We start from the raw sequence: 24564 nt of genomic DNA, 5'->3' as shown, positions 1-24564 counted from the left end.
TTAACGTTCAGTAGCAGTGAACAATTTTGATTTGATAAGATATGTAGTACATACTACAGGATATTAGTTTCTTCTGGCAATATTTAAAAAAAAAACACTTTTTCCCCTCTCCATTGTGTTGCTTTGATTCTAGGGCTGGGAGCGAGGGGAAGAGAGATTGTGAATAGAGTGTCCTTTGTCTGTTGGAATGATAACTCCTGTCAACATTCCAGCTTCAATAACAGCCCTACACACACTGTCTCCTTTTCCTCCCATTCCACGGGCACTCGGGATACAGTTACTGGAGATCTCCCTTCTTCTGGGTGCTGTAATTGGGCTAGGGAGGTCTGAAGAAGCTGTTGTTTGGTTTCCCTGGAGCCATGAAAGGTAATGTCTTTTAGAGACACTTTCAGTTTCCCTACTTTTCATCTGTCAGAGGGATCCCATTTTTCTGACATGTGGACAGCCATTAGAAGATAAGAATAGTGACAAATGAATGGAGGTCATTCTGCCCATCTAGCCCTTTTGCTTATTAATCCAAGCATCCCCTCCAGATGCTAGGTTAGTAAGCGTACTGGCTTCAGCAGCATAGCCTTATTCCCACAATACTTTGGGTACAGAATCGCCACCTGTTCCCAGTTGTAAACGCACTTTCATGTGGTTTCCATGTCTGCCCTCTGGAGTTTCACTGTTCTTCTTTAAAGAATTCTGCTGAGTTGACTTTGTCCACCTTGAGGATTCAGGAAGATTTCGACGTATCAAAAAAAGCCAGAAAAAAAAACTGCACTGTTAAGCAGAGTTACCTCAGACTGGAGTCAGGTCAGTTGTAAGACCACAGCGTCTCCTACTCTATGTCAGTGGTCTAGACGTCAACCACAGTACAGCCAGTAAACTTGTTCACAGCCGAATGTGAACAGAAGCATGAGTTTGTGTCACATGGGATGTTCCACTGCATATCAATGATAATCCAACCAGTAAGCAGAAGAGAAACTTTTCTCTCTCAAAGTTTGGGAAAACGATCTGGAAATGATTTAAATCAAGGTTGAAAAAATCCTGACCTGCGTGTCACGTCGGTCCGTACATCCACGACCAGGAAGCTGCGGATCCTGGCGAGTGTTGTGACAGGCCCAGTCTGTCCTGAAAGAGGGAACGCGAGGCAGGGCAAAGCCATCTCTCCCCTCCCCCCCGCTGGGATGACAGGCCAGCACGGTGCTGGGACAGTTTCTGAGCCTGATTGTGTTTAGGCAGGAAGAGCACTTGGAAATCACAGACCGGGCTCTGGGCTAATGGACAGCCCTGAAGGATTCAAAAATTCCCGGGCAGACAGGAAGGGAAAGAAAAAAGTAAGAATGAAAAAGTTCCATTTTATTCTGTAAAATTAAAAAAAGAAAATCCACAATACTGTATGAGTAAGAACAACAGTTTTGCACACAGTATTCAGTTATGTACATATAAGAAACTAGGAAGTTACACTTCGGGTGCTTAACCGGATACACAGACTGACTGGGGAGAACACTTGCTTCTAGGCTGCAGGGTGCATGATGGTAGATCTGTTATCTTCCCTACTGTTGTGCAACTACAGGGCCAAAAGTTCTGCATTTCTGAAAGATGAGCACTAAACCTAAAACAATTCCTCTTATTCATTTGCTAATGCCTTTGCTGCTGTTGGCACAAGGTTTGACATAAATACATGTGTGGGTCTGTACTGGGAGCTGGTAGCGAGAGGGACTGGGGAGAATGGAAGCACTTGGTACTGGGACAGCCGAGTGAGCAGATCCCTGCATCGTTCCCAGCTCTATCCTCCGGATCCGACTGCTTCCCTCCGGTGTTCTCTCTGGTATGCCACACCTGTTGCTGTGTGGCGCTTTCCCGGGATTCGGATTCGGAAGGTCTCTCACTCAAACTGCAGTAGCTCCCGGGGACTGCGAATCCAGTCTGGAAAGGCCTGTGCACGGAGATCATCCCAGGCTCGCTGGTACTCACAGGCAGCCTGCTTATAGTCCCAGTAAGTCTTCAGCTCCTTTCCCCTGGCAAACATCAATGCAGACAATGGTATAGGAGAGAGAACATTGGAGCCCGAGGATTACAAAAGAGGGATTAAAAGTGGAGCTGACATTGTGCAAACAGCTTCCCGATCCTTCTCACGTCCCAGCAGTAAGGATCACACTCTTGTTTCCTCTAAGAGTGCCTGTCTGCCCCATTCCTGCCTGCCTATCCCCCTGTACTCCAGCTCACCCTGAATCCTGAATCCCCTGCCTCTCACCCCTGGGTAATAACACGTGACACGTTCCTTACACGTACACACACTATCGTCGTTAAAATTTAAGATGATTTTCTACATAAAATGGTTTATGTACACCTCCTAAAATATGGTGGTAAAATAGTTTTGTAAATTGCATTATTTTGCATACAGCTCTGAAGGGATCCGCTATTTTAAGGTTTTTCAGTTATTTAATTTGAATATTTGCAGTCTGTGCCTCTGTACGATAGCTTGCTTTACTGTAGATTGTTTTGAATAAAGGTGTCCCATCTCCCCCCCATCTGATTCATCTTTTATTCTTGGGCTGTACTGAGAAATGTTGTGTTCTTCATTTTCTTCTTTCCCAAGAAAATTTCCTCCCTCTGTCCTCCCGGCAGTTTTAATTTCCGCTTTGCTAAAGGAAGACTTAGAGACACCTCAGGGCGCGGCACATTGCACCAGGAGAAACAGCAAATCTGGAGGATTTTGTAAATAAAAGACATCTGTGGTATTTCTCCCGTGTCTGCAGCAGGCCATGGTATTCATGTTCCGAGCCAGCCCTAATGCTCCACACCCTTCTAAGGCCCTCTCATCGCTCTGGGGCTTTGCTGTCATTCTCTTCATGAGAGTTATCTGAGGAAGCCAACAACCTTTAGAAGCATCTGTATGGAAACAGCCCTCACTAGTTACCGGGTATGAAAAATGCTAGGTAAAGCGTCTAATTCTAATCAAGCTCAACTCAACTTCTTTCACTTTGCAGCTTGAATTAACACAGTTGCCAAAAACTAGGGCCATTTTCTGTACAGACATGAAGGAGCAGTGCACTGTGCCACACTGTTTCATCACCCACACTACCAATCTACCTGGTCACCAGTGCACATGGGGACCCACAACTCCAAGGATCATTTTTTGACTGAAACAGCATTTAACTATTCACTCTTAAATCCATTTCACATTAGAAATTACGGCCTCGACAATCTCCAATCTCCTCGACAATCTCCATTCATAACGCGACTGCTTTGAAAACTGCACAACAAGTCCTGCCTCTTTGTTTCAAATCTATGCAGGACTGCCATGTGGAAAATGCAAAGAACTGCAGCAGTCAATGACAGACTGCAAGGTTAATGCAAGAATGGGTTAGTGCACCTATTGCACCTAAAGTACCAAGGTATAAAACAGTACAAATTCTGAACAAGAAACAAAATTGGTAGAAATAATGCAGCCATAAAACTGCATATGAGGGTTGTTATTACTCCTCCATTTTCTAAGAGTTTAATCAAATACAGGGTTGTGGGGGAGCAGGAGCCACTCCTGGGAAGCAACAGGTGGGAGGTGGAGTACATCATGGGGCCCATCGCAGGACAAACAGACATGAACACACACACACTCACACCTAGGGCCAGTTTTCCTAAAAGTCAATTAACCTACCAGTATGTTTTTGGAGTGTGGGAGGAAACCAGAGCACCCAGAGAAAACACACAAGAACATGCAGAGATCACACAAACCAAACACAGACAGCACCCCAGGGCCCGAACCCCGGGCCCCAGCACTGCGAGGCAGTGAGGCTAACCCCTGTGCCACCATGCCACCCAGGCTCCCACTATGCACTCCCCTATTTTAAGTCAGACTACCAGTCTAGGCTGAATGTGTTTAAATGGAGAGATATTCAGAAATCATTTTAAAAAGCATGAAGCCACCACTGCTGATAAGGGAGACACCCATTCCAGTGAGGGGCTGATTAAAAAGGAGAAAGACCTCACACAGAATTCTGCATCTCCAAGATGCTTTAATGGGCCGTAATTAATATTTAATGCTGCACTCCCCGGCCAAAGGTATTAAGAAAACGATATAGATTGTCTTTAAACTGGACATAGATCTAGAGCTGGTTGCTCGTGTGTGGCTGCCTGAGGGTCTCTCACTGAGCCTGGCAGATATTATCAGAGCGTTCAAGGCAGCGCCACATGACTAGTACTACCAAAACAGACCTCTCCATTTTTCTCCTGTGGAGATCCCCGCCAAAAGGACAAGGATAAGGACTGCACCACAATCTATTAAGTCAGGTGTCTGGTTACAATGTAAAGGCTCTCTGATCCAACAGCTTGGCTGACTTATTATTTGAGTAAACTAGAGTGCTGCTGTAATAGAGAGATACTGAAGACGTTTGTGTTTCTTACAAGATTTGACACGTGTAATCTTGAAAGCTGACAGCATGTTTGCTGATCTAAGGAGGACAGAATTAATTTTTCAGACTAGGGCCATGCATTTAATAATAATAATAATAATAATAATAATAATAATAATAATAATAATAATATGTGCTAATATAATAGGTGCTGATCTACCTGTAATGGGTATTTTTGAAACATGGAAGGCATTTCTTTCTAAGCTTGCAATTTTCTCTGGGGACACAACTTTCCACCTATTTCCAACATCTTAAAGAACTTTCAAGACACTACACAATCCATGTTGCCGAGTTTGGACTGGACATTCCCGAAGGATGGGTGCTGAGGATCAGACTTATGGATTCAAAGAAACACACTTGAGGCTACTGGAATCAATCCTGGTGTCTCTGCCACAACCTGCTGGAAGTCCCTGCTGCTGAATGTTGTCTGTTAGAAGTGTGAAGGCAACATTTTCTACTGCTCCCAGCATCTGGGTGAGCACACCTCTGTGTACGGGTCTTTTCACACATGCAGTCAGCTCTTTGTCCCACCTGTGGCTGGCTAACAATACTTCAAAGTATCCGTGGCATGCAAATCTGTAAAAACAAGTACATGAGCTAACTCTTGGCACGCCTCTTCTGAAAGGTTGCTGACCCCTGGTTTAGAGTAAGGAGGGAACCAAATATTGGGAAACACAACTGGAGAACCGTGTGACCTGCCCTGCCGGGAGAGGGAAAGTCGAAGGGTCGCTCACATTCATTTATATATGGTCATGTTAACAGCAAAAGCAGCCAAATCCTGGCTCAAACCTCCACCTCTGGCCTCCCTCCAGGTGAGTCAGGCACATTGAACACAGTCGTAGTTAGAGGCTTTTTTCCCTCTCACTGGACTTTTAATTGCATAAATGGTCATTTTTCTTTTTGTGCACTGATGGTCCAAATTTCAAGGCCTTGACTAATTGGTTGTTAAAGATCGCTTGGCCCTTTGCTAAGGGCAGGGGTATCTATGAGTTTGGCCTCCTTCAATTCATTAAGGGAAGACATTTTCTGACTCCTGCACCTGATTTGCTGTGTCGTGGGGCTGCCGATTCCAGAACTGGGCCTAGATTTACTCAGGTGAGTGCGGCACTTAGGAACCAAGATAGTAACTTGAGGAAGGAAGATTTTCGTTCCACAGTTTACCGATGTGAGCAAAGAAAGATATTTGTGTTTGAGGCTGGTGACAGATTAACAGAGAGGTTACAGAGATTACTGCAGCTCTCTTTCCAAACAAGGGTGGGAGACTGCAGGGTGATGGAGAGTGGCCATCTGCTCCTAAACTGCTTCCTGGCAAACAGTTGGGCCTTGAGTCAATCCCAGGCAACATCTGTGTGGCACCGAACATGACCAACACAGCACACAGAAGTGTCCCTGAAGTTTATAGCACCGATCTCTTCTAATTAATCATAATCTTCCGACACCTGGACGAGAATAACTGCTGCTGCCTTCAAATAGGCTTAACCATTAATCCATCCATCTTCTGTCCCTCCATGTGGAGTCTTACAGAAGAGTTTACATGCAGTGGAGGAACTCTGCATGTTCAAGCAGCTTTCTTGACCACAGCTTCCACTGCCTAAGTACCTGAATGAGAGCATGTTTGTTCAATGCAGTACAATCTCTGTAAAGAACTCCTAGTTACTCTGCAACTCAACAACAACACAGGGGTGGCGCTGTGGATAGCACTGCTGCCTCACATCACTGGGGTTTAGTTCTGGGCTTGTGGTGCTGTCTGTGTGGAGTTGATATAGTCTCCCAGTGTTTGCATGGGTTTCCCCTGGGTGCTCTGGTTTCCTCCCACAGTCCAAGGACATACTGGTAGACTAATTGCCTTCTGGGAAAATGGGCCCTGCTTTGAGTGTGTGCATGTTCGTGTCTATCTGCCCTGCGATGGACTGGTGTCCCATCCAGGGTGTACCCTGCCTTGCGCCCACCCTTGCCAGGACAGGCTCTGGCTCCCCAGCGGCACTGAACTGGAAAAAGTGGACAGGAAACGGGTGGTGGATGACCACAACAGAGGTTATGATTTGGAGGAGGTCTTATTCTGAAGATCGCAAATGAGCTTCCAAGACACCAAAAATATCAGGCTTCCACTTCGCGTCTGCTTTTCGGGAAGGACGGGAGACCGGCTCAACCACTCCAGACTGGACAACTGGCGGGTGGCTCTTCCCCTCACCTCCCACGACACCAGCTGGCGGCAGCGCTCTGTCCCCCTGGGACCCTGAGCTGCACACTCCTCTCCTGCACCACGGCCCACCAGGCCCATGGCCTGCCCCAGGCACAAAGGGCCTTTGAGCCACACAGGGCTCCTTGTGTTACAGATCTGTGAAACACAGCACAACAGGGCGTTTGTTCCACCAACAGAGGCAACAATTTTAAGTCACCTTCAGACCTGTATTTGGTTTCTTTATGGGGGGGGGGCGGTGAAGGAGCGTGTCTTTTAGGACTGAGTGATCAAGAGGCAGGGGGCCCCAGCAGCAAGGAAAACAACCACGAGGTGACAGGCCAGCCGCCCCACCTGCTCAGAGCTCAGCACCGGGGGTACCCTCACAGCGATGCCAGCGGACACATTTTACTTAAATAGGAGAAGTCAGGTTCATTACATTACCGAGTTGAAATGTTGTGGAAATTTCCTGGTTTTCCCATATTTCCACATGTTTTGCATAAGCATCTGTGTCTGGCCCTGTGTGAGGGCACACACTCAAGCTCCCAGGTGCTGCTCTGTTTGGCATTTTGCTGCAGCTCCATGAACGCTGTGTCAGGACGGCTCAGTCAGCTCAGCAACACAGTGCTCCGGATCGTGCACCCCGGATCCTGGAAAGACAAGGTCTCACTGGCCCAAACCAAGAACTGCTTCTTCTGACCAGATGGGCATCTAGGATTTTGAGGTAAGCAACTACAGAAAAAGCTTTCCAAGCAGCAGAGCACGTTACTTTTGCAGCGTCACGCAAGGTTTGAAACACACCCACAGCTCTGTTCTAATTTACCATGGACCAAGTTACCATTTACACACTGAAAAACACCTCTGCATCTCCACCTGTCCTGCAGGACATTCCTCCATTACCTGCTGTTTTTTTTTCCACCACAGAGTGGAAAGAGTTACAAATAGGAAAGGCTGAAACTATCCAGCGAGGTTCTGGCAAGGGACAGAGCACATGCTGCCTTAATATTAGAAAGGAAATAAAGCAATGTGCACAGGATCTGTACTGGGGGCTGCAGCAGGCTAGTGAGTGGGCAGTGTGCAGTCGAGGGTGATTCATTGTCCACATTCCCACCTGTCCGTCTTTGGGTGCAGAGCTTGTTTTTAGTGAAATACTAAAATATGCCTGTCAATCAGCTGCCAGCTGGGAGTGTTAAAAAGGGCCTGATCTTAGGAAGAAGAGAGCTGTTTCCGGTAGTGAAAATTACAGGGGCGCACTCACCTTAATGAGTCTGGGAGTTGGCTCTCTGGGGTGGCTGAGACAAGAGACTTGAAGGCACGGAAGAGCTCAGCCTTGCATATTAATGACCTGCGGGTCATAAGGGGAGATGGAAGGTTAAAGGTCACATAGGTATCGCTGCATCAAGGGACAGCAGTTGTGTTGGTGCGGCCTGGCGATGAATCTCAAGGGAGTTCATCCATGGCCACAGTTGAGAGGGCTCACACAGAGACCCTTTCTTGTTAGATATGAGCAGCCCTGACACGGAGCACAGAGAACAAAGCACAAAGCAGAGCAGACACAAACCCAGCAGTATCTGGTACACCAGTTTCAGGAATACTGACATCAACAGTCATGAATGCCGATGTCAGCAGCACTGGGAAAACTGAACAAAGAGTCAGTAGGTAGCTGTATTTCAGAATAAGAGCCTGGAATGTAACCAATGCTGTTCAGGATTATGGATTATGTAAACCATAAATGGTTTGATCTAATGCCTAATACAACATACAGCACACACTAACACCTTGGAACACAAATATAAGAATTCAATTTGAGGCATTTACTTAATATTAGCCTTACCCTGAAACCAGCCCATGATACTAACTGCAGGACAAAACCAACCTGCCAAAATTTGGATAATAAGGCCACTGCTATTTTCCAAAGGGCGTACTGAATTTAAGAGCCTTAAATATCTGCTTCTGCCCAAGGTGAATCTTTTTTAAATATAGTAAAAAAAAACTGTATATCTGCCTCCTGGCAGAAGTGGGGCAGTTAAAAATATTTCTTTTTGGTTTTATAGCACCAGACAAAATGCGTTAGCTTGAGAAGCCCCCTGGGTGTTCTGCATGGTGCCTGAGGAGACACATTCTTTCTCCTTCCTGTTCTGCCTACTGGTATTAAATATGCATTGGAAGGATATTCCATTAGCTCAAGGAACATTGATTTAATTCCATTAGCCCCATCAGTAAAAAAGGCATGATATTTGCAGCTATAAATATCAGTCAGTGGGAGTGGCTGTTCCCCTGCGCCTGGAAGTGCAGTGGGCAACAGTGTGCATACGGGCAGTTTACCTGGCTTGTGCACTGCCCAGGGCCTTCTTGGTAACACCCTGCTTATAGCCGTTTGCAGTGACATCTAGTGGATGATCCGAGACATTGCACCAACTGATAGCTGAAACCATAGGGAAAACAGCACCTTTGTATTCAATGTTTTCCTTAGTCTTCCTAATTCTAGTAATTGTAACAAAAGTTTTACACATAATATTGGCTGTATTACAGTGCTGAATAAAGAAATGACCTACACAACTTCAGACTTTCTTGGTTTACATGGCATGATGTCAAAATACTCTGAAGACAGAGCTTTATGTACATGCAGACAGGAAAAAAGTCCCTCAGTTGTTTGCTCCAGGTTATTGCTCCTTTTTATAAACTAGGAGCAAATGCTAAACATTTATAATCAACTAACTATGTTGTCATTATATTTTTTAGAAATAGGAATAAAACCCCCAGAAATGAGTAAAAAGAAACAGACAACAACAGGAGGAATACCTGCTCCACAGGCGGACACCCTTCCTTTGCGAGGGTCATGGCTTCTCTCCAGCTGGCCGCGACTGTGAGGGAACTCTAGGCTGGCCTGCTGCAGCTCTGGAGCCTGCACTGAGAAGCCAGCAGGCAGGAGAGCTACATGAGCACACCTGCACAGAGAGAGACTGGGGTCAGGACAGAGAGAGAGACTGGGGACAGCACAGAGAGAGACTGGGGTCAGGACAGCACAGAGAGAGACTGGGGTCAGGACAGCACAGAGAGAGACTGGGGTCAGGACACAGAGAGAGACTGGGGTCAGGACACAGAGAGAGACTGGGGACAGCACAGAGAGAGACTGGGGTCAAGACTGAGAGAGAGAGACTGGGGACAGCACAGGACAGAGAGAGACTGGGGTCAGACCAGGGCAGAGAGAGAGAGACTGGGGTCAGGATAGTGTGTTGAGTCATGTAAAGTCCTCTATACAATAAGACAGTGCTACACTGTGGGAGACAATTAAATTCAAGATGCTTCATTGGCATGAACGATGGGTACAATCAGTGTTGCCAAAGCAAATAAGAATAAAATTAACATGAAACAAAACAAAAAAAAAACCTACAGACCTATTACAGACATTTACAATATTTGTATTGTATTGTATTTATCATAAAATATTTACATATACTGTAGACAGATGGAGCATTATTGGGAGACAGACTCACTGTTCCTCAGGCTGAGACAGGAGATCACATACTGGGCTGCAAGTATGAGTGAGTTCTCATGAGGAGTTCCCTCCTCCCTCTCCCAGTAGGATTGGGACCTGTTGTGATTCTGGCAGGCGTGGGAACTCTGGGATTAGATTTCTGAATTTAGGGAAGAATGTTTCTCTAATCCCACAGTATCTGTCACAGTGCAGTAGGAAGTGCACCTCTGTCTCGATTTCTCCCCGCTGGCAGTAGGAGCACAGCCTGTCCTTTCTGGGTAGCCAGGTCTGCCTGTGATCACTGAGCCTGTACTTCAGGCCTGTACACAAGGTGTGTTTCTTTTTGCTGTTTCTTATCTTGGTCAAATATTCAGCTAGTGTGTATTGTCTGTTTAGGGTTCTGTATTTCCAGTTTATGATGTGTTTGTGTGTGCGTGTCCCAGTGTGTGAGATATTGCTGTTTGATCTGTGCAGTGATGTAGTTGGTTCTGAGCTGTGGTGCTGCACAGCTACACTGCAGCCCTGGCCAGACCAGTGGTCCCGAGCAGTCTGGAGCTGGGAGAAATCCGGCAGCTCCTGAATCTCATCTGCACTCGTCTTATGAGCGAAACTACCAGCTCCCACAGCGACAGACACAAATCCAGCACAATACTCTGTTTTTGTTGATGATGTAAATGTCCGACATGAATTTGATATAGTTCCAGATAACAATAACAATTGCAAAGACAAACTAACTGTCAAGAGCAGACATCACTGTCTGAGTAAGCAGGTAGGACGATTCAGAGAGTGGCGTTACCTGTCCACCAGCGCCCTCTTCATGGCGTCCTGGCTGTAGGGACACTTGCCAGTCACAATGGCACAGAAGTAGATAGGCGTCTGCAGGTAGTGGGACAGGAGGGCCCCTTGGCAGCCTAAAACGTTCCAACGTGCCAGCTTGTCGCTGCAGGACAGGGAGAGGGTGCGAGCGCCCCTGCCCGGCTTCACCCGCAGGACGCCCACGCAGTGGTAGGCGGCCCCTGGCAGCAGGGGGTCCTGCTCGCCCCCGGGGACACACTTGGCCCCGGTCCTGTGCACGTCCGTGCCCCTGCTCATGTGGCCACTCTCCTCCCGGCTGCCAGAGGGGGCTGATTTTAAACGCTTGACTGATGCAATATTTCCTTCTGCCTTGCGTTTCTGGCATGGTGTGCAAGTCCCCTGTGTGTCACTGCGACACTCCTGCTTGTCTGTGATCAGGTGATCTGTGACATCACTGTGACCTTCCTGCTTCTCCGCGGTCAGGTGATCTTTGATGTCACTGTGAGCTTCCTGCTTGTCTGTGATCAGGTGATCTGTGACATCACTGTGACCTTCCTGCTTCTCCGCGGTCAGGTGATCTTTGATGTCACTGTGAGCTTTCTGCTTGTCTGTGATCAGGTGATGTGTGACATCACTGTGACCTTCCTGCTTCTCCACGGTCAGGTGATCACGAGAGTCACTGTGACCTGGAACCCAAGCCTTGCAGAGTGCTTCCTGTGTGCTGACCGGCTGGCAGGGCTGGTCCTGGCTCTCCCCCATAGCGATAATGGAGGCATCTCCACCTACAAAGACACATCAATGAACCTGACAGTTTTGCAGCTATCATGTTGAATCAAAGAGTTTCTTGATCATTGGTGATTGAAAGGTTTTATAAAGTATTTCAATATTTACCAAAATGATTCCTGGTCTATTTTAATTGGGGTTTTACTTCTGTACGGTCACCTGGTACCAAAGTCAAACAATCTCAGAAAACTCATAAACACTACGATCTGTCTCGGACTTCAATTGGCACCTAGATAAACATGTAATTTGAATATTCACAACCCTTTCTGCCCCATACGGTAAGTTTTCAAACTGACAGAAACACCTCTGAGTGTACAGCAACAGCCTGCTCACAGGAGTGCAGGAATACATCAGCTGATCAGGATCAGGAAGCGCGCTGGAGGCACAGACAGCCGCCTGTCACTCACAGGGCGTATGGCTGGTGAAGAACACAAAGGACACGCCAGGCTGAAGACTCCATCGGCCCCTGTCTGTCCCGGGGGCGAACACACTGCTGCCTGCCCTGCTCACTGCCAGCCTCAGCTGCTCCGTCAGGTACCTGCGGCACACCGGCACAAAACGCACTGCTGTCTCCTGCAATTCGAGAGCCTCATCCTGCTACTGCTCGAAAGAAAGCAGATTCGACAATCAGGCTGGGCAGCTAGTTCCAGACATCCACCACCCTTAGCGTAAAAAAGAGCTTCCCAGTCTCAATTTTATCTGCCCTTGTTATCCTGTCATAAAGACTACAAGGACATATGAACATAAAAAGCACTAAAAAGTGCTCAAAACGCTAACCAGGATAGCTCAGGTCCCTGAGGAGCCCACTCAGAAAATGGCATACAACCACAGAGCGCCGAATTTCTGACAGAACTTACCCATGATGGGATGTGGAATCCTGTGTTGAAACATGCATTGTTGTCAAAAAGGAAGCGTTCCAGGTGCTGAAACTTGCTGATTGATTGATCAGGCGTTTGCAGTGCGGCTTACCTGAGAAACCCACGCCTGGCTATGACTTCAGCATGGCTGTCATTCAGCACATCCCCTAGGCAGGACAGAGAAGAGAGCTCTGACAACCTGTACTTAAAGTAATATAGTGTGTGAGTTCACATTAAATCACCACCACTTTCCCAGCGCCTTCCTTCAGCTGGCTAATTCAACCGTTAAACGGTGCAATTTGTTTAATGACACTGTTTTGTTTAAGGCTTTATTATCTTAAAAGAAGAATACCTGGGGTAGAAATGAGTAAATCTACACTAAGCGCTAGATATTCAGCCTCTCCTCTTTCACTGGCATTTTTCCCCCAGATCTAGGACTTAGACTGGTAATATGATAGCGGGGATGAAGCTTTCATTTAACCTGAGCCCAGTTATCAAGAATTTAAATAGTAGAGCTCCAGCAAAACTAGTGATTATTCTGAGTCTTGGATGTACTGTGAGCTCTGTTGGTAAATCAATTGTCAACCTCTTAAGAGTCATTTAAACTGGGGCAGACAGAGAAGAGCTTTGTTCGCAGTTTTCTTCTGTAATAATGCAGGTGTCTGACATCAAGGGCAGAGCAGAGAGCGGCTAAAAGGATGAAAGAAAACACTAGAATTAGGAGTTTGATCAAGGTGAGCAGTGAAGTAATTGGAGTCTGAGCGGAAATGAAAGATTGTGGAGACGGGGAGACCCGAAACCCGGACCGCAGGCCTTGAGTGGCAGCTCACGTGACCCTCACGGCGCTGGGATAATCCACAGCCAGCTCTCCCTCGACAGGCCTTCACTGCACACCCCTGCAGGACCTGCACCAGGGCTTCTAGCCAGGCTTGTCCAGTGCGTTCACTTGGTAAAGAACTATAACGACGCTGGGAGTTTAGTCATTTCCTGAAAATTCCCTGCACCACCTCGTCATTGTCTTTTGAAACTGACAGTCCTGTCTTCCAGGCTCAGGGCCTTGCTAATTTACAGGTTGTCAGAACTGACCGCGCGTGGCACTTGGTGTACTTTACAGCTGCGATCTGAGAGTACAGTGAGTCTAAGCACGTTCTTACTTTTACAATGAGCATCTTAAAATCCACAGATTGTACATTTGTCCCCTAATCTAAACACCTGGCATTAAATCAGACTTGGTCTTGCACGGATGTTGCAGCTGAGTTTTTTATTGAATGGGCCTCACGTCAACTGGCTGGTCTTCATCAGGTGGATCAGTACTTATCTACTAAAAATGAGAATCAGAAGCTCTTGTGATAGCCCAGTTATTCCTCTCTTGTGTCCTCTGCGAAGATGAGAGCACTTTTCACATGCTCCTAACAACGCTGCTGCACCAGGCACAGGTGTCTTTGTGAGGGAGGAGGAGGCGGGGAATCTCGCTCTGAAAAGCCCAAGCCTTAATTCGCAGGCCTTACCACTGCTGCTCATTCTGGATTGGCCGATGCATTTCGTTCCGGTCCCCATAGCAACCACCTCCTTTAAAACTGTGAAGCCAATAGAAAACTGATCAGGGAAAAAAAAGGATGCACAGCTGATACATTCACCTGGTATACAACGTTGTGCTCCAACTCCTGTTACTAAAAATCAGGCAGCCAGGTATTTTCAAATGTAGCGTTATCCATTTATTCCCAAGTGTGTCTACAATTTAGCATTCTGGAGTTTCCTTTTCACTGTTTCACAGGGTATCTTGCCAGAAGCCAGTTAACGTCTTTGGACTGGAGGAGGACACTTTAGCACCCAGGGGAAACCCACATGAACACTGGAAGATCATACAGACTCCATGCAGACAGCAGCCCCGGACTGGTACTGAAGCAGGCTCCGGGGCCGGGAGGCAGCATTACTCGCCACCGCGCCTAAGAGCAGCCTTCCCGTCAAAATTATAAGGAAACAACCTCCTACATCAAGCAATTACAGTGCTACTACACAAACCACACACTGCACGTGCTGTCAAATGAAGGATGTTAGTCTCAGCAACATGACAAAGCAAAGGTATTCCTCACCACTCCAAACAATAGAAGACTGGCTTCTGTATTCTATTACATCACAAAAGAAATACTATTAAAACCGTCCACTGTATTCCAGTCTTTGTTTGGAGTTTCACTAGACTAATCATTAAAATACCACTATGTAAATCTCACTCAGGTGCCAGTGCTAAACTTAGACGGTCAATTACCGCCTTGGTTTCAATATACTTGTAGCGGAACAATACAAACTCATTTCTGATCTGGGGAGAGAAGCAAAACAATCACATAGCCAGCTGGATTTCCTTCAGGGCTCACAGCTGCAGATTTATATATGAAGACACCGAATGCTACACATTACAGCTTTTCTTTTTTGCACACATTTGTGCAGAGGGGCCTGTGAAGCTGAAGCACGCTGCTCTTCAGCTCCAGGGGTATAATACTGTCCTCATCCTACAGCATGACGAACCCTGCACGCCACCACCCCGCTTCTCTTGGGAAGGCTGGTATCAAATTGCGATGGCCAGAGAATTTTACGGGCTTCTCTGCTGAGGGTTAAGGTTCTGCACCTCCAGGAACAGGCAGCGTCCTGTGGCCAGGAGAGCAAGACTCACCCGTGTGCTCTGCCCCTGCAGAGCCCTGACCAGCCGACGGGCTCCGCGAGATCTTCACGACGGCGGCCAGCAGTGTCCACTCCCTCCCCGCCTCCGGCATGCCCCGCCTGGGCAGGGAGCCCAGCCGCTCATGGCACAGCCTGGCCACCTCGTCCGCGCTCCACATCTGCCCAGCTGCAACACACAGGCATCGGCTCGCTGCTCAGTACAGCCCCAACTACAGTGCATGCGCGCCACACAGCTTTCACAGACAGGACCTGTACCCCTGTTATCTCCAGATTGAGCTTGCACGGCTATTTCAGGCACACATATACATGACAAGTGCAAAGGTCATTTTTATTTGGAAGATTACAAAACGCTAAAACAGAGCAGGAGCAATAGGAACATACAGTAACTACCCTCCTCCACATTTCTACCCAAATTACCCGTCTGACAATTCAGACTGGAGGTGTGGCAGCACTGCAGGCATAGTCTCTGACCAAGACTTAAGAGATTCAGTTCCTTTAAGCCAAGTCAGACCTTCGTTTTGTTCTTTGAATAAACCCCGTTGGCTTTCTTAAACCCCACAGGCACAATGGCACTGAAAAAGGACAGCCGAGCAGACAGGAAGATGCTGTAAAATACTTTGTTGGCACTTCCTCGCACAAAAGGTTGTGGGAGTAGGGAACAGGCTACACAGCCAGGTGGTCCATTCATCATGTTTCTTCACAGGTCACGTTGGGCCAGGCCCACAGGCCCACTGTATTGTGGGTAACAGGAAACAGACCAGCACACCATCCTCCTGTACACTGTAAGACACCACATGCCAAAGCATGACAAGCAGTGCCTTACAGTGTGCCGTATGAATACAGGAGTGTATTATTTAATTTTAAATGTGAATTGTTTGCTGGAAATTCACGTTGTAACTGGGGACGATTTAAGTGGTGGTTGGTGGGGATGGAGTTTTAGGGCATAAACTGGCTCTTCTACTCGGAAAGTCCGGCTGTCAACCTAATTAAAACTAGCCACACGTATTAAATCACGAATACACTTTCGCGGGTAGACATACCACATAACTTCCTGACCTCTTATCTGGAAGAAGCATTAAATGCACGACTTGTGGATTGGCAAGGTTTAAAGTTGGTCTTCAACGTGCCTAGCCGAGTTCTAGAAATCCAGAAAACCGGGATTCACGCTAAATTACTTTGTAAGCAAACAGACGCATGACGCTCTAAATACCTGCTCTGCTCAATTGCTCCCAGTCTCCTTACTCCCCCCTGTGCTTTTTAAATGGTCACTTTGTGAAAGTGGTCTTCGAGATCGCCTCGGCATCTTAGCGCAGTGACACTTCCTGCAACTTCCTGTCGAGACCTTTTCAAACTAAAAGCCCCGAACCGCTGCATATAGACATCAGAGAAATTGCACATTAAATCTGTGCTACCCGAACTTTGAAATACGCACATCACTTAATTAATAATCCAGCTTTTTTACGCGTCCTTGCTCTACAATTGCGTTTTTAACAGCGCTGCTCTTGGTGGTGATGCGGCGGAGAGCTAATGACGTACAATATCCATCGTGTGGGCGCCATCTACCGTACAAAACCACACATTGCTGCGAATGTAGTCGGTGATATATTTTTTCACAAAAAAGCTTTAATTCTGCACCATCCCAAAGATCACACAACACACTTTGCACATTAGGAGTTTCACACCAAACTTTATGCTGTTGAGACTTGTGTAGAAGCTCTTTTTTTCCCATGGTAAGTTCCTCCAAATATAGGTACAGTATAATGTGAATGAAAATTTACAAAGATTACAAATATGAAGTGTTTAAGTTCGAGATGAACCCCCCTCCCAGTCTAAAAACACCTAGAGTAAAAATAAATCCTGAAATTGTAATACTGAAATCCCCAGCAGCTGATGGTTTTAACTGCGGCTGAATTCTTTTATAGAAAGAATCATTAACCAAACCAAGTTATTGCTTGTTTTGAGCCTTTGGAAGGTTTTTTTTTTTCTGCTCAAAGGTTGGAAATTGTATGTTACGCAGGAAACACAATAGTTAAAAGGCAACCTCCTGTTGAACAGCTACAGAGTTCAAATTAAACCTGTTATCAGGTCTTGTAAGCGTCCAGTTCACCGAGGACTCAGGGGGCGACACCAGCAGGACAAGGACTGAGGGACTGAGGACCCCAGTGCTGGAAGATCAGGCTGCATGTAACTCAAGTCCCTGGGGAAGAGAGGCTAGTCTTGCTGCTCATGACTGAGGCACGTTCCTGACAGATTTTGACAGCGAATCTGCGTTTCAAGTTGGCATTTACGTTAATTTACAGCCCGGGGGTCCCTGTTGAGACGAGCAGCTTGGAAAGGGGCCATCCAGCTGGGACAATTTGGGGAAGGTCTCTGTTACACTGTAATATAAGCACACAACAGAGAACAGAAAAAGATTCACGAGACCTCCGTCCTTAACAGAGGCAGTAAAAATGGTTTCAGGACACAATTTTGGGACCTTACTGTTTGTCTTCCCTTTCCAACCCCCTCTCTTTTCATGGATGCAGAAACAGTCCTTCTATCCAAACAAGCTGCGTCTGCCTGTTTATCTTGGATTTCAAGCTGCTGAACTGAATCAGCCTTTTCATCGTTCAATTTTAATATGCTGGCTTCTAAGTTAAAAATAAACATACCTCAAAAACCATTCCATGGAAGGGCTGAATCCGGAATTGAAGAGACAGGAGAGGCAGCTGTTGCAGAGCTCAGCTTTTCCAGCGCCTCGTTCACTTGTTCAGCGTTTCTAAGGATGATAAAGTTGGTTGTTCCTCCTCCAGTAGCACAAGGGATGTCTCTTCAAAACGAGGTGGATAGTTGATTTTCGCAACAGAAAAGTACTAAATTCACTGGTAACAATGACATTGCCAACATATAAGAGTTCAAACCCTCCTTCACATATACTACCGCTCCTTGAAAATGTTTACCAGTACCTCATTGCATCCAAACAATGTTATTTACATACCGAGCCTTTTTTTCTTGGGAAAATTAAATATGGAGGCGTTTTGTAAAACTACCGTGCGCTCAGTGTTTTGTACCAAAGCCGTTCAGAAAACGACAGGATTTTAATAGCTCAACAATGCAAGGCCTGAGTTAGGAAGCACCGTTCGTGAGAGAAGCAGCCTGGAGAATGATTTGTTCCCCGTCAGTCAGCAGACTAGAGAACTGAACTGACTCGGCAAGGGACAGCACATGGCCCGGAAGTCAGATCAATTAACTCACCATCGTCTGTAGCCAGAAAACGTTGGAGATGACAGACTTGGTGTGGTGGAGTGGTTTTGCTTTTGACAGACCTGATAGGAGACATCAGGGTTAGGGCGTGGAGGCATGATGATATGGGACAGCATCTCACCACAAGAATGTCTTTGACACAGACTGTAGACATGAGAGCAGTCTTCCTGCTCAGCGACACCTTGATGAAATGTTATCTGTTCCTGCAACGCAATCCAGAAATATGAACTTGCAGCAGGACAATGCAAGACAACAGTGCTAAGATTACAATGGCAATGACATGACCAGCTTTTTCTCTAGACAGTGACACAGAGTGCGACAGCAGATCTGTGGGATGAGATTTCCATGATCGCAAGCAGGAGAGCACCATGATGATGGCCTGCAGCCCATAGCAATCTGTCCAAGAGGCTGGACAAACCTCATCGAGGTCCTACTCCAAACTTCAGAATGTTTTCATTGTGACAGCATCACACATGTCATTTTGAAAACTTAGCATCCTTGATCTGTATGACTGTTCACAAATTCTATACTTATTCCATCTCTGCACAGTAGTGATGTGCGGGTTGACTCACCCGCAGGTCAGGCAGCTCGGGTTCTGGATCGGGTCGGGCGAGTGCAGGTTTGTTTCTCACAACCGTGGGTCGACCCACAGATCACTACTGCACGGCTTGTCTTCTGTTTGAAGACGTATTCACGTGGAAGAACTGCAATTTGTACTTGCATTTTCTGCCCTCAACAACAGATTAGTGCAAAGTATTGGGACAAAGATGACTCTTGTACTCTTGAATTTTTTTTAATATCTATTTTATTATTGCACATAAAGATATGGGTTTTTTTTCTTTACAGACACAGGCTGCTGGTAGAGATGTTTTATAACCGTATCACTGTACATGTCCTTTCTGAGTGCCCCATTCAAAGCAATTTAGGATCTACTGTAATTCTGTCTTTTAACAACACTGCACTTCAGATCAAAGAAAAAAAAAAGTGCCCCAACAGCACACTTTGAATGAGTTCTTAATTCAGATTGGATATCATCTATCCAGGCATTTTTCAAACATTGGTGTCATGGTTCTGGTCTAACAAGAACTCTTCGTTCCAGTTCTTAAGACACTTTTATAAATCAGTAACACTTTCTTCCTACAACACACGCAAACCTGAATTTATTACCATTATTTATTTAACACCCAAAAAATAATCTCCTGTTTTTGGTTTTTATATTGGGAAGAAACAAATGACAAGAATTGTTTGTACAGTGCAGGTTGCATTTAATTTATATTTACCACAAAAAACAAAAACAGCAGCCAAAAGTAAGGCATGTATTCAATTTTACAAAAAGCATTTTCTCCTTTTTTCAGTCTACACCTGATCATAAATCAGCTTCTATTAAAATAAAATTAAACTGTCTTATGTTCTTCATGAGACTGTTTCCAAATTGGGGATGGACACTGCATCATTCATCCAAGAATATGCCCAAACACCAGCATTTTTGTTTCAATGGACAGAGCCCTGCTATGTTAACGTGCATAAACATCAGAATTCTGCATAAGGCAGGAAGCAGGAGACCAAGCTAGCAAATACATGTGTGCTCCTTTTTATATTCCGCATTGTTGTCACATTTGCTTTCGCTATCAAAGAAGCTTGAGTCAGCTTGCCAAGGCTATGTGACAAATACGAGTCTCAAAATGGTGTGCATGTCTGATTAGGTGGCATCTTGAACAAAAGTTTTGGACGTTAAGTCATTGTTCCATTTCAGTTTATATCCACAGCACAATGCCAATTTTTTCCTTTAACAGCTAGCAAGTATCTCCAGAAATTAATGTTAGAGAAGCATTACTCCTGGGTCAGCAGATTTATTGTGAATGAAATGTCCTCTTTGATAAGATCACTTTATTGGCCATATACAATCTCTAGTATTAAGAATTTGTCTTTTCACAGACCCCAACTTGCTCTCCATGAGACACAGACACACAGACAGGGAGAGAAGCTAGGGGTCAGAGCGCAGGGTCAGCCATTTATACAGTGCCCCTGGAGCAGTTGGGATTAAGGGCCTTGCTCGGGGGCCCAACGGAGTAGGATTTCTCTGCCGTCCGTGGGATACGAACCGACAGCCTTCCAGCCACAGGCGCAGATCCTTAGCCACAGAGCCACCACACCGCCCAATATAGCATCAAGCTATATATTTGAAGATTTGCAAGCAGGGCTTAACTATGGTTCATCGAGTGTGTTACAGTAAACACAGAAAAGCCTCTTCACTGCTTTTACAAGGGAAAACATTAAAGGCATTGAGTGATTCATTTACCACCTTGTTCTCAGTGGTCCAGTCATTTGCACTGTCCACACAGGAAACTGCTTGTTTAATAAAGGTGCCATTTTTATTTTGCCATGTACAATTATAGAACTAGTTATGTAGCCAGCTTCAGCCATACAGTACAATAAAAGCGGCCCTCATGTAGTAGCCCTGTGTATGTGACTGATGAGATAGCAAGCGGCCTCTTCTCTGGCACGTTTGGAAGAGTGATCGTTATTTCTCTATGCTGAGAGAATTAAGTGGCTGCACAGCCAAGCTTTTTATTTCTGTCTGTGATTATTTACTACAAGCAGAGAAACAAGCTTGAAATGCCCAACATCGGGTGCAGGCTCATATACAGTACAAGAGTCTGTAGCTCGTAGACAGAAGCGCTCTGCCTGTCCTGCACGTCACAACCTTGCCAGCAGTCAAACATCACACGGAAACAATAAATCCCTGCCTTTCATATGATCACAGGGTTCCGTGTGAAACGAAACCTGAATGGCTACTGAGAAGCACATAAAAGATTGTGAAGTCTGCTGGTTTCTTAAACAGCAGTCCTAGCGAACCAACTCCTGTAAACATCTGAAAGCAATAAAAGGTTTCTGTCTTTGTCTAGAAAAAAAAAGAATTAGGGCTAATGTTAAAAGGGGTTGGATTTTTGTCCCACAATGTTTATCCTGCCAACAATCTGAAATTATGGCCAATTAACCGCACTCGGCTACTAAACACATGGATGCAATTTTCCATCATCAGTCCTCTTTTATTTGCTGTTTATGTGTTGTTTTCTGTGTATGAGGAAAGAGAATCATAGGGGTGTGTAATAGCAACAGTATGGGCCCTTAGCGTCACATTCATTCATATGTATGAGGCAACAGCTGGCACTGATCTTCACTGCGGCCAGTCTGTCCATTCGCACACAGACAGAAGGCACTGAGCCCGCCTCTGCAGCCTTCAGGCTGTGCTTGGTCCAACTGTATCCCTGTAGGAGTGTATGAAGGCCGGAAGGTGACCGGACTCAGCTTGAGAACCTGCCTGCATTCACCCAAAGTCGCCGGTGAAGGCAGTGCCACAGATGTCGCGAAACTGCAAGGCCGAGTTTGAGGTTCTGTTCTGCACAGCTACATGATCCCTTATTAAAGCTAAAGATGACAGGTATTAGACATTTAATCAGCATCCTCCACAGTATGAACAAAATCTAACCACGCATGACATCAAATTAGTTGTGTATGAATAAGTGAAAAGGGTAAGACAGGGGCATACTGATGTTGCCACGGTCCTGGATTCAATTTACTACTGATTGCAATGAGAAAGTGAGCTGGGCCATGTGGCTCTGTCCCCAGCACCCGGGACTGGTTACAGGACTGAAAATACTGTAGCTTCAAAATGGCTACAGCCTGCTGTAGCCGTTTTGTAAAGGTCATCACTCAGTTTCCTTGCGAATAATACCATGGATAACTGGCTCTTTATTCTTGTGCAACAAATAGGGACTTGAGTACTTAGGTCATGGAACAGGTTTGAATCATGAAGGGCATGTAAATATCCAGTGGCATTACTTGGCTCTCCAACCAATCAAATACAACAGTCTAGTGCGATCAGTCCAGCCATGCCATCAAAATCAGCCCATTGTGGCTCCAACGCTCTAGGGTAGAGTCCAGTGTCCTTGGTAAAGCTGCAGCAAAGAATATCAATGGAGCAGATCATGTTTTCTAGGATGGGAGCACCGATGGAAGAAATTCAAGCAGCCCAGAAAGTCCAAACTGCAAACCTCTCCTCTCCAAGAAAGCTGGGAATCCAAACTATACTGTTTTAATCTAAAAAAAACACAGTCTGGTTTAAATTAAATCTGAATCAGAATAAATGGCATGGAAAGTGCATTAACCAAAAATGGAGAAAAAAAAAGAAAAGGCTTTTTTGCTCAGATAACATTTTGCTGTCAAACACTTTTTTTTTTCTCAACTGCTGGAGCTGTTCCAAGACAACTGCAATTACGGTGCACAGCAAATGGGAAAGAGTTAATGGTGATGGTTGACTGAGTCTCTAATCTGACAATTTCTTGGACTGGAACGTGCACACCCAGGTTGGCCATGACATGCACAGCCCTAAGACCAACAGCGTTTCCATATCTGTGCAGACAGAGTTATTAGAATGCGGTACAGCCCAGGAAATGAGGGAATTGAAGTAAAGAAGCCCTCCCGCCTGGCTTAGCTTGAAACAACAACAACAACGAAAGTTCCTTGAAATGTTTAAAGGCTTTGAACAATAAACAAAGGAAGTCCGAGCAGTCGGACCTCTGTTTTCCACGGCCCTGCATCTCCAGGCTCCGCTGGAAAAGGACATCACTCAGGAGCTCACTGCCGTGGGAGAAGGTCAAGTTGGTCAAGGACAGGGTGGGGCAGGAATGGCCCACAGGTTCCAATACGCTTGCAAGGACAGGGGGATTCAGAGATTAGCGTCTTCCCAAACTCATTACAAAGACCCCGGTGTATGATTATGGTCTTCCTCCATTTCCAAGTGCTCAAACCCACTGATGAATAAACCAGCAAGGGGAAAGACCACAAGTCTTCACACAGCACTGCATGGTGCCAGTGGGGCATTAGACCACTGCTACCTCACAACCTCAACAGCCTTTACCCCAGGGCTGTGTGTGTCACTTGGCACTAACAGATATTCTGTTAATGCAAAACATTGATGGTCTTAAACATGCAATTTGACGTGCATTAACGTTAGCCAATGAAGCAATAACTGAAACTGGTAAAGACGAGAGAGTGAACTGAGCCCAGCCAAGTTTAATTTCATTATTCAATTTCAGTGGAAAATAAAACCTGATGCATCTGATCGTTTTAACTTCTGCACGACAGAGTGTCAACATTTGGGAGAAATCTGTTAAAGGTTTTGGGCAAAGTTAAAGGCCCAAAAGATATTTAATCGGAAACAATAGTCTGTTTCCACACCCTTTTCCAGTTCTGCAAAAGAAGCACTGGGTCCCAATTTTGAAAGACTTACAAATAACTCCAATGCCCCTGTCTGGAAAAACTGCACAAGTGTAGTTTGATCAAAACTGAGAGGCTTATACATGGTCACTTAAGAGACATCAGGAAACTCAGCAATGCTAATGTCAGCTCTGGCCTGCAGTCAGTGAGTGAGACAGAGCAGAACTGAACTCTGGTGACACTCTGCTGATGTCTCGCTGCTTGGTCATGTTGTAGGTCGATGTGCTTCATCAAGTACTAATGCTCAAGCTTCCCTTAATTTTCTAAAGGGAAATGGCACGGCCAAGGGGGGCTATCCTTGGCACAGAATCTCCAAAAATCCTCATTAGAGTGCAGTGCATTTCATGTGAACTGGCAAGAAGGCAATGGAAAAAGAGACACAAGCTCCCTATTTACAGAGCAGCATATGTCTTTTGATAGCACTGAAGGGTATGAAATATAATTATCACCGATTTAAAAAAATAATGAACAGATTCAGCTCCGTCTTCAGATTTGCTTAACAACAACTCAGTTTGGTCAGGGATTACAGTGTTGGACCAACAGCTGTGGATCTCTGGTATCTTTAGGCTGTGGGTTGCTGCTTGGTGCATTGATCATTAATATGGTGTCATTCCATGGCCCCGGAATACCATCCATCCCCGCAGAACAGGGGCTGTGGTGAAACCACTCCTCCTGCAGGCTTCTGTGTCATCTCCTGCTCACTCCTGCCCGAAGCCCTCAGTCTCCTCAATGGCAAACAGCAGCTTCTCCTTCAGCTGCTCGAAGCTCTTGTAGGGAGGCAGATCCAGGCGATTAAAGCTGAAAGAAAAACAAAAGGGTTTTGCTAGATTTCAGCTTTAGGGTTTGAGATGAATGCCCCAGATGAAGCTATCA

General features: G+C 45.9%; 2 protein-coding genes across 10 annotated transcripts in view; both read right to left on the bottom strand.

Annotated features, from left to right (window-relative positions):
- Positions 1–1323: 1323 nt before the first annotated feature.
- On the bottom strand, positions 1324–17893 carry adat1 (adenosine deaminase tRNA specific 1). Of its 8 annotated transcripts, XR_011182799.1 has the most exons (11): positions 16379–16553; positions 15161–15334; positions 14001–14069; positions 12605–12659; positions 12043–12173; positions 10854–11634; positions 9382–9527; positions 8905–9004; positions 7838–7924; positions 7024–7229; positions 1921–2006 (listed from the first exon to the last, which is right to left on the bottom strand). XR_011182799.1 is itself a non-coding variant. In XM_069181144.1 (10 exons), exons 2-10 carry the CDS (start codon positions 15324–15326, stop codon positions 1874–1876), a joined length of 1668 nt encoding a protein of 555 aa, XP_069037245.1. In that variant the 5' UTR covers positions 15327–15334; positions 17820–17893; the 3' UTR covers positions 1324–1873. The 8 variants fall into 8 exon arrangements, 7 of the variants coding, with proteins under 7 accessions (XP_069037245.1, XP_069037244.1, XP_069037242.1 ...); XM_069181144.1 differs by lacking the exons at positions 7024–7229; positions 16379–16553 and adding an exon at positions 17820–17893 and having other exon boundaries at positions 1324–2006; XM_069181143.1 differs by lacking the exons at positions 7024–7229; positions 16379–16553 and adding an exon at positions 16601–16686 and having other exon boundaries at positions 1324–2006.
- A 5574-nt stretch (positions 17894–23467) lies between these two features.
- wwp2 (WW domain containing E3 ubiquitin protein ligase 2) overlaps positions 23468–24564 on the bottom strand; it is a 117649-nt gene continuing 116552 nt past the window's right edge. For both annotated transcript variants that reach the window (XM_069181384.1, XM_069181385.1), the window contains one exon: positions 23468–24489. In XM_069181384.1, coding sequence (XP_069037485.1) covers positions 24390–24489 — 100 coding nt within the window. In that variant the 3' untranslated portion in view covers positions 23468–24389. The remainder of the gene's footprint in view (positions 24490–24564) is intronic.

Source organism: Lepisosteus oculatus, chromosome 20, assembly GCF_040954835.1.
Source record: "Lepisosteus oculatus isolate fLepOcu1 chromosome 20, fLepOcu1.hap2, whole genome shotgun sequence".
NCBI classification, from domain to species: domain Eukaryota; kingdom Metazoa; phylum Chordata; class Actinopteri; order Semionotiformes; family Lepisosteidae; genus Lepisosteus; species Lepisosteus oculatus.
Note: the sequence above shows the minus strand (reverse complement) of the source record. Positions and strands in the feature narration are given on the sequence as shown.

Bases quoted from the DNA above. Each gene is read 5' to 3' on its own strand.
- adat1 (XM_069181144.1), bottom strand. From the start codon at position 15,326: ATGTGGAGCGCGGACGAGGTGGCCAGGCTGTGCCATGAGCGGCTGGGC. The intron at 14,070-15,160 runs GTGAGTCTTGCT...TTGGCTTCACAG, and splicing joins TGCAGGGGCAGAGCACACGG to TTTTAAAGGAGGTGGTTGCT. The intron at 9,005-9,381 runs GTATTCCTCCTG...CTATGGTTTCAG, and splicing joins GGTGTCCGCCTGTGGAGCAG to CTATCAGTTGGTGCAATGTC.